Here is a 13631-nt window from a genome sequence, read left to right as displayed (position 1 = left end):
TGGCCACCTCATGCCAAGAGTTGACTCATTGGAAAAGACTCTGATGCTGGGAGGGATTGGGGGCAGGAGGAGAAGGGGACGACAGAGGATGAGATGGCTGGACGGCATCACTGACTCGCTGGATGTGTCTCAGTGAACTCCGGGAGTTGGTGATGGGCGGGAGGCCTGGCGTGCTGCGATTCATGGGGTCGCAAAGAGTCGGACACGACTGAGCGACTGAACTGAACTGAACTGATCCTTACAAACCATTACCATGTGCCACACACTCCTCCAAGCCCTTCTAAAATGCTATCTCTTTGAGTCTTGGCATCAATTCTAGGAGGTAGGTGGTACTCACATCCTGATTTTATGGGTGAGGAAATAAAGTACAGTAAGGTTAAGTGATTGCCCTAAGTCACACAGCTAGGAAGTGGGGTGGGACCATTTTAACAGAGCCCTGAATATGTTTTAAAAAACACTGATGACCTTAGATAACTATTCTCATGGGGGAAAAATTGAATATTAAGTTTCAAATTACTACTTGAAAAATAGGAATCTTATTAAATATTTGTTTCTTAACTTTTATAATGATGTTAAAAGATCAGCTAGTCATAAAAGCTAAAGAGATCAAACCAGTCAATCCTAAAGGAAATCAACCCTGAATATTCACTGGAAGGACTGATGCTGAAGCTGAAGTTTCAATACTTTGGCCACCTGATGCAAAGAGGTGACTCATTGGAAAAGCCCCTGATCTTTCCCCCTGGGAAAGATTGAGGACAAGAGGAGAAGGGTGTGACAGAAGATGAGATGGTTGGATGGCATCACTGACTCAATGGACATGAGTTTGAGAAAACTCAAGGAGATAGTGATGGACAGAAAAGCGTGCATTTCATGGGGTCACAACAGAGCTGGACACAGCTGAGTGACGGAACAACAACAAAAATTAAAATGTTTGCACAGTGCTGAAATCACACAATCAGAAATTCTTGGCATCTGCTCCATACTTTGATATCCTGACTGATTTTAGAAGGGGACAGGTTCTTCCTGGAATCTGCTGCTGGGATATCTGTTAAAAACCAGACACGGAAACTTGAGCTCACTCACATGAGGGAGTAATTTTCAGTTTCCTGGCCAGTGCTGCCTTCGCTTGGCCTTCCACACCCAAGGCCACTGCGATAATATTGCGGGCAAAGGTTGGGGCATATTTCATAAGCAAAGCTGTTTTGAGATTCACAAAGGTTTTCCCTCCCACAATAATTTTGGCAAAATTGTGAGCATTTTTCTCAATCAAGGATCCGTAGAGCTGACACAGAGGAGCTCTGCTGCGAATGCAGTCTTCCAGACTGTTTATCTCCTTGTCCACGTGGTCATCCAGGATGATGATCACGTGGGCCCCATGGAAGGCCTCTTCTGCTTGGGTGCAGATGGACACACTCTGGAGGCAGGGTGACGCCAGGTCCTCAGCCTCTTGTTTGTGGCTTATGAGTTTTTCTTCTGTGTGTTTATTGTCAAATAGGTTTATGCTGATTTCCATTTGTGGTCCAAACACTTCACCACTTGTCAAGATGGGAATTAGATGGTAGCAGGCAAGAGATGATGCACTAACAAAAATGGAAAACCAGATTATGAATGGGTAAATCTTGGGCTCCTTTTCAGGCTCTATTCTTAATAGGTATTTTTCTACATGTGTATTAATACTTGATTAGTATCTTAAATTGACATACACAGCTGCACAGATTTTTTTAAGGCCAGGAATCAAAAGTAAAACAAAAACTTTCTCACTGCTAACTTCTTGTTTTGGTTATCGGAAAACAATCCCAAGGTAAGAAGTGTACTTGTTTATAAGGCTTTTCCAATTAAACAGAATAGGCAGCAAGCAAAATTTAAAAGAACTGTCATGTTACTGTAATTTCATGTTTGAAAGTGTGAAAGTATTAGTCATTCAGTTGAACACAGGCGAGGTATCATGTATCTGTACCCACAATTCAGCCAGTATTTGAGTACTCTATAGCTCGGCTGATAATGAGAGCCCTAACGACCTCATTATCATTAGGGGACTTCAGGAATACATGTGGGCACTTTTGGTTTTCATTCTGGATTTGGAGAGAGCTGCAATGGGGTTTTCAAGAGCGTCTGTACCATTTTAATCCTTTAAAAATATCTAAAGTAGATGAAATATTAAATCTGGGTGTTTGGTTCATGTATGGTTATTACATCATTTTCAGTTCTTTTAGCATTTTGAATATTTCATAATAAATAATTTTTCAGCTGAGTATGTATATTAGGATACACACATAAGCAGTAAGAAGGGCAGTGTGAGAGACAGATTAAGCAGTGAGGAAAGGACAGGGAGAGATATCGTAAGATGGACAGCAAAAGAAACAGAGAGAGACAGAGTGCAGAGAAAGAGAGAAAAAGCAATGACAAACATTGAATGTGTCCACCCAGCACTGACAGCAAGAGTGATGAAAGTGAGAAAGAGAAAAAGAAAGAAGGGGCAGGAGCGAGAGGAGGGGAGGTTACAGAGAATGAGTGCATCGGGAAGACCCAAGGATGAGGACGGTGCTAGCACGTGTGGGAGAGGAAGAAGGCAGCAGTCAGGAAGATGGGGGAGAGGGGAGAAAGGAAGGGGAAGGGAAGGATGGTATGGGGACAGACAGCAAGAGACACACAGAGAGAGGGCAGGAGGGCTGGAGACAGTTACGCAAAGTAAATATCTTTGCTATAAAGCTGCTTTTAGATTCGGTATGTATATGCATTACATGCATATTACATACACGTTAAAACTATATGTAGTCTAGAACTCATGGTGGTGATTTAGTCACTGAATTATGTCTGACTCTGTGTAACCCCATGGACTGCAGCCCACCAGGCTTCTCTGTCCACGGGATTCTCTAGGCAAGAATACTGGAGTCGGTAGCCATTTCCTCCTCCAAGGGATCTTCCCAACTCAGGGATCAAACCCAGGTCTCCTGCATTGCAGGCGGATTCTTTACTGACTGAGCCACCAGGGAAGCTCTAGAACTCATATATGGGGCTACATTAGGTGATATGTATGCATATACACTCTTGCCTGGAGGAGCCTGGTGGGCTGCAGTCCATGGGGCCGCGAAGAGTCGGACAGGACTGAGCGACTTCACTTTCACTTTTCACTTTCATGCATTGGAGAAGGAAATGGCAACCCACTCCAGTGTTCTTGCCTGGAGAATTCCAGGGACGGCAGAGCCTGTTGGGCTGCCGTCTATGGGGTTGCACAGAGTCGGACACGACTGAAGCGACTTAGCAGCAGCAGCATGCATATACATATACTGTGTATCTGTAATAGTGCTATACCTACATACAAATCTCAAACTTGACATTCAGATATTCTTCCATCATATAATTAATTCCACATCATTTTTCCTTTCTAACATAAAAAGCCAGTCTCACAAATCCTGGGATTTGACGGTCCCACCTGGTGATCCAGACCTGCAAGGGGTTAACAAGACCTTTCAGGGATTCCTTTTCCAGCTCTTTTTCTATATGTGTCCCCAGGTTTTCTTGAGCAACTCTCTTCATCAGCTCAGTTGTCATGCTAGAGGTGACACCATAGTAAAGCTAAATATTGGGAAAGAAAAAAATCAACACCAGGATAGCTGAAAATGGCTATAATGGAAAGTTCTTGTTTCAAGCCCAAATAGAGTAAAAAGAGAGGTGAGAGGATACCTTATAAAGAAAGACGTTTGAAAAATACAATAATAAATCAATAATGTTTTAGACAGATAAGTCAACTTAATTTTTATACCTGGGCATGTTCTAGGAACTCGTTATATCCTCCCAAAAGCAAACCCTTTCCTCCACGATCCAACAGCTCTCTCCAGATGATAGGGGACTTGTTGTGACTCCACCTATTCTTTTTGCACAAATCTTTCAGCCACTCCTATGGAATGATATTGTCCATGAGAAGTCACACATTGCATCTGTCTTAGAATTCAATTCAGGAGTTCACACAGTAAAGTTCTATTTTTTTTTTTTACCACCTCTGTGTATACATAATAAAATTTAGATATCTTTAAACTGTAAAATACAAATATAGAAATAGTGATGAGTTGAGTAACAAATTAATCAAGTAAGAAAGAACGTTCTTCAAATTCATTGACCAAATAAGGGTATTGAAAGTTGAGCAGACCTGAAGTGCAAGTGTTTAGCTTAAAATAGAAGCTAAATTTTCTGACTCAAATGGTCTTTTGTATGAGCTGTCTCTGGTCTTAGGGCCACATAAATTTGATATTGCTTTTGAAATATGTGAGTATAGTTTATATTTTTTAGACTGAATTAATGAGCTAAAATTATCTGGGGATTTCTGATATTTACTGAGAAAAAGTTTAAATCATCATTATCTGGTTTGCACACACCAGGCCTTCCAATGACAGTACCTGCAGAGAGAAAGAGCGCAACATTGCTACGGGTATAAACTATGTGGCAATATTCTTGCCTTTGGAGGTGTGTGTAATGAGGCTACCTTACAAATAACATCTTAGAAATGAATTTCCCTTGTTGACGTTTTCACCATGATGAGTCCCCCATGGTCCCTCCAGCTGCAACCTAGGCTCAGCAGTGAAGTACTGGGAATCTGGAAGAAAGGGACTCTACCTCAAAGGCCTTCAGCAGCAGGTGGGGTATGGGGATGTCCTGGCAAGAGCTGGGAGAGTATGTATAGCACTGGCCCCTGAGGGAGCTGAATCAGGAGTGGAACATAAACCTGGATGAGAGAGTTTGCCGAAGCGAGTCACTCTTCTATGCAAGAGTGCACCCTGACAAAGATACACTCAGAAGAGTGTGCTAACACGTTGCTAGGACGGTTCTTCAAAGCTTTGAGGAAGGGATGAGACAAAACGGAAATGCCAGAACTGTCAGGAAAGATCATGGAAGAAGGGATGAAAAAGCTTAGAAAAAAAATGGGCTCGTTACAGTGGATATGTTACAATGGAGGGCTGGAAACTCACTAGCCCACTGTGTCCTCTGGAAGGGCCTGGAGGACACTACATTCACCAGAGTGACAAGGAATGCACCCATGAGAAGCGTCTCAGCATCACTGAGAAAACCCCGTGTGGCTGTCATTTCTGGGCCATGGTTGTTAAAGGTCACGCTGTTATAGAAGAGCTGGACCCCCTAGAAACTGGGATGATAGAATTCTGAAATAAAAGAAGACGGGACAGTGCCCACCAGAGAACGTCTACTGTCAAAGAAGCACTAAGCAACCCCAGCAGTAAGAAAACTTAGACAGCTGAAGGCATAATGGAGACATGAAAAAGTTATGCAACGGCCCAAGAAAACAAGTTATCACTCAACAGAGCTAATGCAGCCATTGCTACTGCCATTAATGCTGACTTCCTGTTAATGGCACTATCCCTTGAAGACTACAACCACCTCTTGGTGGTTGTAGTCTGATTACATTGGATCCCTCTTCCCTGGAAAGAGAAGGGATTCATCTCGATTTTAATCAACATATATTCTGGGTAGAGAATTGCCTTTATTGCTTATAAGACTTTGGCCAGCACCCTGTTCAACACCTTTGAAAATGTTTAACCTGAGTCTGGGTAAGCTCCGGTAGTTGGTGATAGACAGGGAAGCCTGGCGTGCTGCAGTCCATGGGGTCACAAAGAGTCAGACATGACTGAGTGACTGAATTGAACCTACCACATGGTTCCTGCATAACATCACTTTGAACCAAGAAGCCCACTGCAGAGGAAAGGATGTATGGCTTTGGGCACGTAACCAGGGGCTCCACTGGCCCTGTCATGTATGGTACCATCTAGCAGTGCGATTAGGGGATGGAACAACCCACCGAAGGTGCAGGCACCAGCTGAGAGACTGATACCTGCACACCTTGGTAGTGGCTTGCTCAGTTTTTTCGGCAAATGGACAAGCACAGCAGTCACATCCTGAAAAAGGGATTGACACGAGGGCTTGGGCCGCTAAGGATACAGGTCTGAGTCACCACACCTACTAAGTCACGTGGATCTGCAGAGGGTGCGGGGGCTCCACAAAGGACAGAAGAGGAGAAATGAGAGGAGCGTCAGTTATGGTGCTGAAACGATGTGCAGTGGAGGCTACTGTCATTTAACTAAACTTCGACAGAGGAGGAGATGGTTGGACGGTATCACCGACTCAGTGGACAAAAGTCTGAGCAAACTCAGGGAGACAGTGAAGGACAGGGGAGCATGCTGTGTTGCACTTCCTGGGGTTGCAATGAGTCAGAAATGACTTAGCGACTGAACAACAATAATTCCTTATAAAGTTAACCAGAATTCTGGAAGAGCTGTTCCCAGATAGTGTGAAACTTACTATATGGAGCATGTGGATCCAAAAAGGTACAACTGTTGAACTAGCAAATACTGTCACGTGTTGTCCCTATTCCTCCTTCATGACCAAGGCACTCATGCCCTCTGCCACCCGGTATATTGACTACTGATGTTTCAGTGCTGAGTATCTCTCTGGAAATTGACCTCAACCAAAGGATGTTCCTTTGCCTAAGGTTAAGTCTCTTCCCCAGGGCAGCCCACATCCTATGAGTGTTAGCTGTTGGAGAATAGAAACCTGGCCCCCTTGCTGATTCTGGGGGGTATCTCTGAAGGGTCATACCAGCTCTAGAGTTCCCTGTAGGGCCAGCTGAGCTCCCTGTCAGTGCTGTGTGTGCCTGCTAAGTCGCTTCCATCCTGTTCGACTCTTTTCGACTCCATGGACTATAGTCCACCAGGCTCCTCTGTCCATGGGATCCTCCAGGCAAGAATACTGGCATGGGTTGCCCTGCCTTCTTCCAGGGGATCTTCCTAACCCAGGGATCAAACTTGCATGTCTTTTGCCTCCAGAATTTGCAGGCAGGTTCTTTACCACTAGTGTGACCTGGGAAGCCCTAGTGCTGTAGGGCAGTTTAACTTCTCCCACTGCACAATCCTGCCACCTTCGTTCTTTCTCAGGATGCTGTTCCCAAGAGTACGCCCCAGTAAAGGAAACTCCTTCACCTAAATTTCCATCTCAATTCAAATGAAGGTCATGTCAAGTAAACAAGTCCCTCATGCCATTAGAAATCAATATGAAGGAGAACTGAAAGTTAAAGAGTGCATATAGGCTACATGGATTCTTATAGGAAAAAGAACAGCCAAATTTATTCTACTTACTGATTAGGGCCTCATTTGTTCTACTAGGCATTAGGAAGAAATATGAATAATGTTTTCACCCCGAGAAGTAGGGATTTATTAGTATCAAAATATCAATAGTACCTGAACATTCAATACTGGAAAGCTATCTGATACACTAGCTAATATTTAATAAAACCAGAGCACACTTTTATGTGTACCTGAGTTTAACAAACTATAAAGGCCTCTTACCTCCCAAATATCAGGATGTTGTGTAATTTTATGTATCCGGAAATCAGGAAGATTCTTTTGTAAATAATCTGCCAGAAGTTCTGCTTTCGCATAATATGGGCAATCAGCTCTACCTAAAAGAGTTCAAATTAGCAACATTTTCTTTCATTACATGGAAATTATCATGTAGTCCCAAGCATTTGTCATATAATTACAGAATTAATCACACAGTTACAATATAATTTATATAGAGTTATAGCTTAAACTGTCACCACATAAACTTTTGATTTTTCTTATATTGGCAAAATAAAATGAATTTCATAGGAGAGCAGAATCATAAGTAATAAAATGTAGAAAGCAAAAAAAGACTAAAGAATATTTATTCTCCTCCAGTTCTATTTTAGACCTCAGATCCTCTAAGAGACTGCCAGGTTACTAATTACGCATGAACTGCTAATAATGAATGACTCATTAGCAGCAATAAAAAGGCAAAGTGTAAAAGGAGGAGTGGTAAAATCACTGGAGGATCTGATATGTGTGGCAGGAATGCTGTGGAAAGTGGAAGTGGAGGGAGAGAGAAGAGTCTAGAGTCTGGGATAAGTTTTTGGCATGGGTAGGTGATCCTGACCTTACTAGAGAAATTGTGGGTGTTAAGGTTCAATTATAGCCAAGTGCAGTTGGAAATGTCTGTGGAATATCTGAGTGGATATGACCATCAGGCAGCTGCATATTCAAATCTGAAGAGAAGGCCTCATGTAATGGCTTAGGATATAGATTTTGCAGTCATCAACATAGAGAAAGTGACAGCCACTAAAGTGGCTGGGATTGAATGGATGTCTGGGGCAGGGGTCAAGGGCAGCACTCTCTCTATGGCATTCTTCCCCGGTTACTCCCAGTCACCAGTTCTTCAACCTTCTGGTGACTTCTAAGTCGTCAATTCCTCCCAAACTCCCCCATTAGCTTCCCTGTCTAGTTCAAATCCAAAGCTCACTAATTCAGACCACTCTCTGGCTCTTGTCTTAAATTCTCTTGCCTCACTGTGCTTCGGGCAAATTAGCCCTCACCCTGGATGAGCCCAGTAACCTGCCTTTTCTGTGCCTGAGTTCCATGTACTTGGCACCCCTGGATAAACATGGTAGAACAAAGCAGAGGAGTCATTATAAATTCATGGTCACCAGTCTCAATTGGCATCACCAACTCATGGACATGAGTTTGAGCAAGCTCCAAGAGTTGGTGATGGACAGGGAAGCCTGGCATGCTGCAGCCCATGAGGTCACAAAGAGTCGCACACGACTGAGCGACTGAACTGAACTGAGTCTCAGTTGGCTCCCAACTCTTTCTGGAGATCCCTCTGTTTCCCTTAGCAGCACTCTCTTCTGTTCTCTACAATTACTATTACAAACTTGGCCTACTTCCTTCTCTCCAGTATTTTTCTGCGATATCAGAAGACAATAGAAAATTCTGCTTTCTACTTTACACAAACTAAACCAAATCATACAAAAAGGCATCAGTTGGGAAATCCCTCAACCTCCTGCCATCAAACCTATCAGCCTGTCTGTGTTTAGATTCATTCTTACCTTCTTCTATTTGATGGAAGAGGGGTTCTACCTTCCGTCCAGGTCTAAACTCACCACTTATGATCTGAACACCACCCCTTTCCATTTCTATTGGTTATCTCTCTAACATCTTAGTTCTGCTTCTAATGGCCTGTTTCCATCATATTTAAATATACTCATTCTATTTAAGTTTCTCCTGTCCTAAGAAATAAAAAGCCAGTGACTCCCCTTAGCTATTGCCTCCTACCTGCCCTTTTCTATTAAAGCTTTTTGAAGCAGTTCTTTACACTTGCCACCCCCAGTTCCTCACTTCTGTTTCTCATTCCACTGAAATCTGGCTTTTCCTATAATTCTTTAGAAGGTCACTGAAAGAGATGGGAATACCAGAACACCTGATCTGCCTCTTGAGAAATTTGTATGCAGGTCAGGAAGCAACAGTTAGAACTGGACATGGAACAACAGACTGGTTCCAAATAGGAAAAGGAGTTCATCAAGGCTGTATACTGTCACCCTGTTTATTTAACTTCTATGCAGAGTACATCATGAGAAACACTGGACTGGAAGAAACACAAGCTGGAATCAAGATTGCCGGGAGAAATATCAAGAACCTCAGATATGCAGATGATACCACCCTTACGGCAGAAAGTGAAGAGGAACTAAAAAGCCTCTTGCTGAAAGTGAAAGGGGAGAGTGAAAAAGTTGGCTTAAAGCTCAACATTCAGAAAACGAAGATCATGGCATCCGGTCCCACCACTTCATGGGAAATAGATGGGGAAACAGTGGAAACAGTGTCAGACTTTATTTTTCTGGGCTCCAAAATCACTGCAGATGGTGACTGCAGCCATGAAATTCAAAGACGCTTACTCCTTGGAAGGAAAGTTATGACCAACCTAGACAGCATATTCAAAAGCAGAGACATTACTTTGCCAACAAAGGTCTGTCTAGTCAAGGCTATGGTTTTTCCTGTGGTCATGTATGGATGTGAGAGTTGGACTGTGAAGAAGGCTGAGCGCTGAAGAATTGATGCTTTTGAACTGTGGTGTTGGAGAAGACTCTTGAGAGTCCCTTGGACTGCAAGGAGATCCAACCAGTCCATTGTGAAGGAGATCAGCCCTGGGATTTCTTTGGAAGGAATGAGGCTAAAGCTGAAACTCCAGTACTTTGGCCACCTCATGCGAAGAGGTGACTCACTGGAAAAGACTCTGATGCTGGGAGGGATTGGGGGCAGGAGGAGAAGGGGACGACAGAGGATGAGATGGCTGGATGGCATCACTGACTCAATGGACGTGAGTCTGAGTGAACTCCGGGAGTTGGTGATGGACAGGGAGGCCTGGTGTGCTGTGATTCATGGGGTTGCAAAGAGTCGGACACGACTGAGCGACTGATCTGATCTGAAGGACCTTCATGTCACTAAACCCGATGGATACTTTCTGATGCTTTTCTTATTGACCCTTGGTAGCATTTGTCTCCCTTCTACTCGAAATACCCACTATGGTGGGGGCATTCTTCAGGTTTGTTTGTTTGTTTGTTTTCCTGCTTCTCTGGCCCCTCCTCATTACACTTTTAGGTTCATTTATCAATTCATTAAAAGATTAGCATTCTGCAAGGCATCTTATCTTCATTCTCTATGATTCTTCTTGTATAATCTCCTCCATTCTCTTGGTTTCAAGTAGAAATCTGTATTTCCAGTTCAGAACTATTTCCTTGTCTATCTTTATATGCTCTTGTATTTTTTCCAACTCCTTCTGAATGTCTCAGAAAACTCAGCATGTTTATGAGAGTTTTGCCACTACTCCCCCACTATATATGCTCCTTCTTTTACGTTACATCCATCTACCCAGTTATTTGGGCTTCCTAGGTGGCACTAGTAGTAAAGAACCCACCTGCCAATGCTGGAGACATGGGTTAAATCTTTGGGTTGGGAAGATCCCCTGGAGGAGAGCATGGCAACCCCCTCCAGTATTTTTGCCTGGAGAATCCCACGGACAGAGGAGCCTGGTTATAGTTCATAGGGTCACACGGAGTCGGACATGACTGAAGTGACTTAACAAGCATGCACCCAGTTATTTAAGGGTATTAGGAGTACTACAGTATGAAGCCTGCTCTTCTGCTTTTTTATCAATGACTTCCCATCTACCCAGTTATGCAAACTACTGCTAGAAAAGAATTTTAACTCTTCCTTCCTCCATCCAATTAAATGTCTAGTTCTATAGATTCTGTCTCCTTAACATCACCCCAATCCATTCAGTTCTTTCCAACTCCATTGCCCACCATTCCAGGCCAGGCCACCAGTATCTCCTTCCTGGACTACAGTATCTAATGGGCTCTGGATAACCAGTCTTTTTCTTCTCACATTGTAGTGATAACACTCAGATAAAATGCAAATTATGTATTTGTATTTTTGTATTTTGCATTGATTCTGTATTTACAAAATACAGAATCAATGTATTTTGCACTGATTATGTACCTCCTTTCAAAAGCCTTCCATGTACTTTGGATAAAGTTTAAAATACTGAACATGGCTCACAAGAATCTTTTGATATATTATCTAACTCTGGCCTCAACTGATAATAGTCCCTTCCTTGTACTCTATGCTTCAACCCTATTAAATCTCTTTTAATTTTCTGCTTATATTCTCCATCATTACCCAACTCGTGCTCCTCATTCCAGCCCTACTCCCGGCTGCTGCTGTTGCTGCTGCTAAGTCGCTTCAGTCGTGTCTGACTCTGTGTGACCCCATAGACGGCAGCCCATCAGGCTCCTCTGTCCCTGGGATTCTCCAAGCAAGAACACTGGAGTGGGTTGCCATTTCCTTCTCCAATGCATGAAAGTGAAAAGTGAAAGTGAAGTCACTCTGTCATGTCCGACTCTTAGCGACCCCATGGACTGCAGCCTACCAGGCTCCTCGGTCCATGGGAGTTTCCAGGCAAGAGTACTGGAGTGGGTTGCCAGGGCCTTCTCCGGACTCCTGGCTACCCATGCCTAATTTACTCTCCTCCTTATAACTTCCTCTCTGACAGGTTAAGCACCCAGTGGCTCAGACGGTAAAGCGTCTGTCTATAATGTGGGAGACCTGGGTTCGATCCCTGGGTCGGGAAGTTCTCTGGAGAAGGAAATGGCAAACCACTCCAGTACTCTTGCCTAGAGAATCCCATGGACGGAGAAGCCTGGTGTCCATGGGGTCGCAAAGAGTCGCACACGACTGAGCGACTTCACTTTCACTTTCTGACAGGTTACGCTCATCTTTTAGGACTCTGATTAAAAAATCCCTTTCTCCAGGAAGTCTCGGCCTAAATAAGATCCGCTGCCACTGCTACTGGTCCGATAGGACCCAGCCTGGCCATTGCCACAAATGCTTCTTTGCACATTTGTTCACCACTGTCTTCCCAGGATACAGTCAGTCATTGCTCAAAAATATTATTCTGAATGAAAAAAGAAACAAAGGAAACAGGTTTCAGGCAGATGGGAGATGTCAATTGTGTGGACGCTTCCAAGAGGTCAAATAAGACAATGACAGGCAGCTCCTGTAAAAGTCACTGGTGATTTTGGTGAGGGCCATTTTGGAAAGGAAGCAGATGTAGAAACCAGATTTAAGACCTGGAGATAGAAGAGTAGTCTACTCTTGAGAAACTTGCTGAGAAGGAAAGGAGACAGGTACAACAGCCTGTTGCAGTAAGACCCTCTTTGGTGGTTTTCTGGATATCAGTCCACATCTCCAATCCTTCTCCTCCATTGCTGACAAGGAGTTTGCTAAAACGCAAACTCATTAAGATACCAGGCTGCTTACAAATTTTAAATGACTCCTCATTGTTTTCAAGATACAGCTCAAACACCTTCGCTTGGTGTCCCTGAAGGGCAAAGATCTGACTCTTTCTCCCATTCTTTTTTTTTTTTTTTTAAGCCTTTAAAAAAAATTATTCTTTATTTTTAATTGGAGGATAATTCCTTTGCAATGTTGTGTTGGTTACTGCTGTACAACATGAATCAGCTGTATCCCCTCCCTCTTGAGCCTCCCCCCATCCCCACCCATCCCCACCTGAGGTCCTCACAAAGAATCACTAGCTATCTATTTCACAATTGGTAGTGTGTATACCTCAATGGTACCCTCTCAATTTGTCCCACTCTCTCTTCCCTCGGTGTGTCCACAAGTCAGTACTCTATGTTCGTGTTTCTATTCATGCCCTCCTGCTCCCATTCTTGACCCAGGTCCAGTCACTTCCTCCATATCCAGGGACTTCTAGCCTCTGTCCCTTTATCTGGAATATCCTCCCTACTCCAAACTTTCATAAATCAGCTCGTGTCACATTTCTCAGAGTCCTGTGCACATTTCCCTCATTGCATTAACAGCACCATCAAAATTATTTGTTTACGTGCTACTGGATCCCGTGAGACCAAAAGCACCTCGAAGGCAAGGATGTCTTTCCCTTCACTGTATCCTGCTTCCGGCAGTGTTTGTACACACTGCTCAATTTACCTTTTTGAATGAAAGCATAATAAACCCTGGGTGCCCCATATAAAAGCTGGAGCGGCCACAGGAGGTGGGCAGTCGTCGGTGTTTTGAGCGATCTGCGGGCGTACGGGGGTATCACTCACCCGCGAGCACGAATTTGGCCATGGCGTAGCCGGGACCCAGAGCTTAGGACCGCGGCGCCACCGTTTCCAGGTAACCACACCAGGACTTGGCGCAGGCGCACTCGCAAGCTGAGCGCGGACTCTGGCGCCCAGCTGGAAAGATGTTGGAATGCAC

General features: G+C 43.8%; 1 protein-coding gene across 4 annotated transcripts in view; it reads right to left on the bottom strand.

The window, feature by feature from the left end:
- Positions 1–13618, bottom strand: part of MDH1B (malate dehydrogenase 1B) — a 35909-nt gene extending 22291 nt beyond the window's left edge. For 3 of the 4 annotated variants that reach the window (XM_070387664.1, XM_070387668.1, XM_070387665.1), the window contains exons 1-5: positions 13478–13618; positions 7350–7462; positions 3764–3898; positions 3434–3576; positions 1084–1580 (exon numbers count right to left, since the gene is read on the bottom strand). In XM_070387664.1, the coding sequence (XP_070243765.1) occupies positions 1084–1580; positions 3434–3576; positions 3764–3898; positions 7350–7462; positions 13478–13499 (910 nt within the window). In that variant the 5' untranslated portion in view covers positions 13500–13618. Of the gene's footprint in view, positions 1–1083; positions 1581–3433; positions 3577–3763; positions 3899–7349; positions 7463–13358; positions 13379–13477 lie in introns of those variants that run through there. The other variant, XM_070387671.1, reaches the window with a different exon arrangement.
- Positions 13619–13631: the final 13 nt, after the last annotated feature.

The sequence above is a fragment of the Bos mutus genome, chromosome 2 (genome assembly GCF_027580195.1).
Source record: "Bos mutus isolate GX-2022 chromosome 2, NWIPB_WYAK_1.1, whole genome shotgun sequence".
Taxonomy (NCBI): Eukaryota; Metazoa; Chordata; class Mammalia; order Artiodactyla; family Bovidae; genus Bos; species Bos mutus.
The sequence above is the reverse complement of the archived record's forward strand: the minus strand, read 5'-3'. Positions and strand labels throughout refer to the sequence as shown.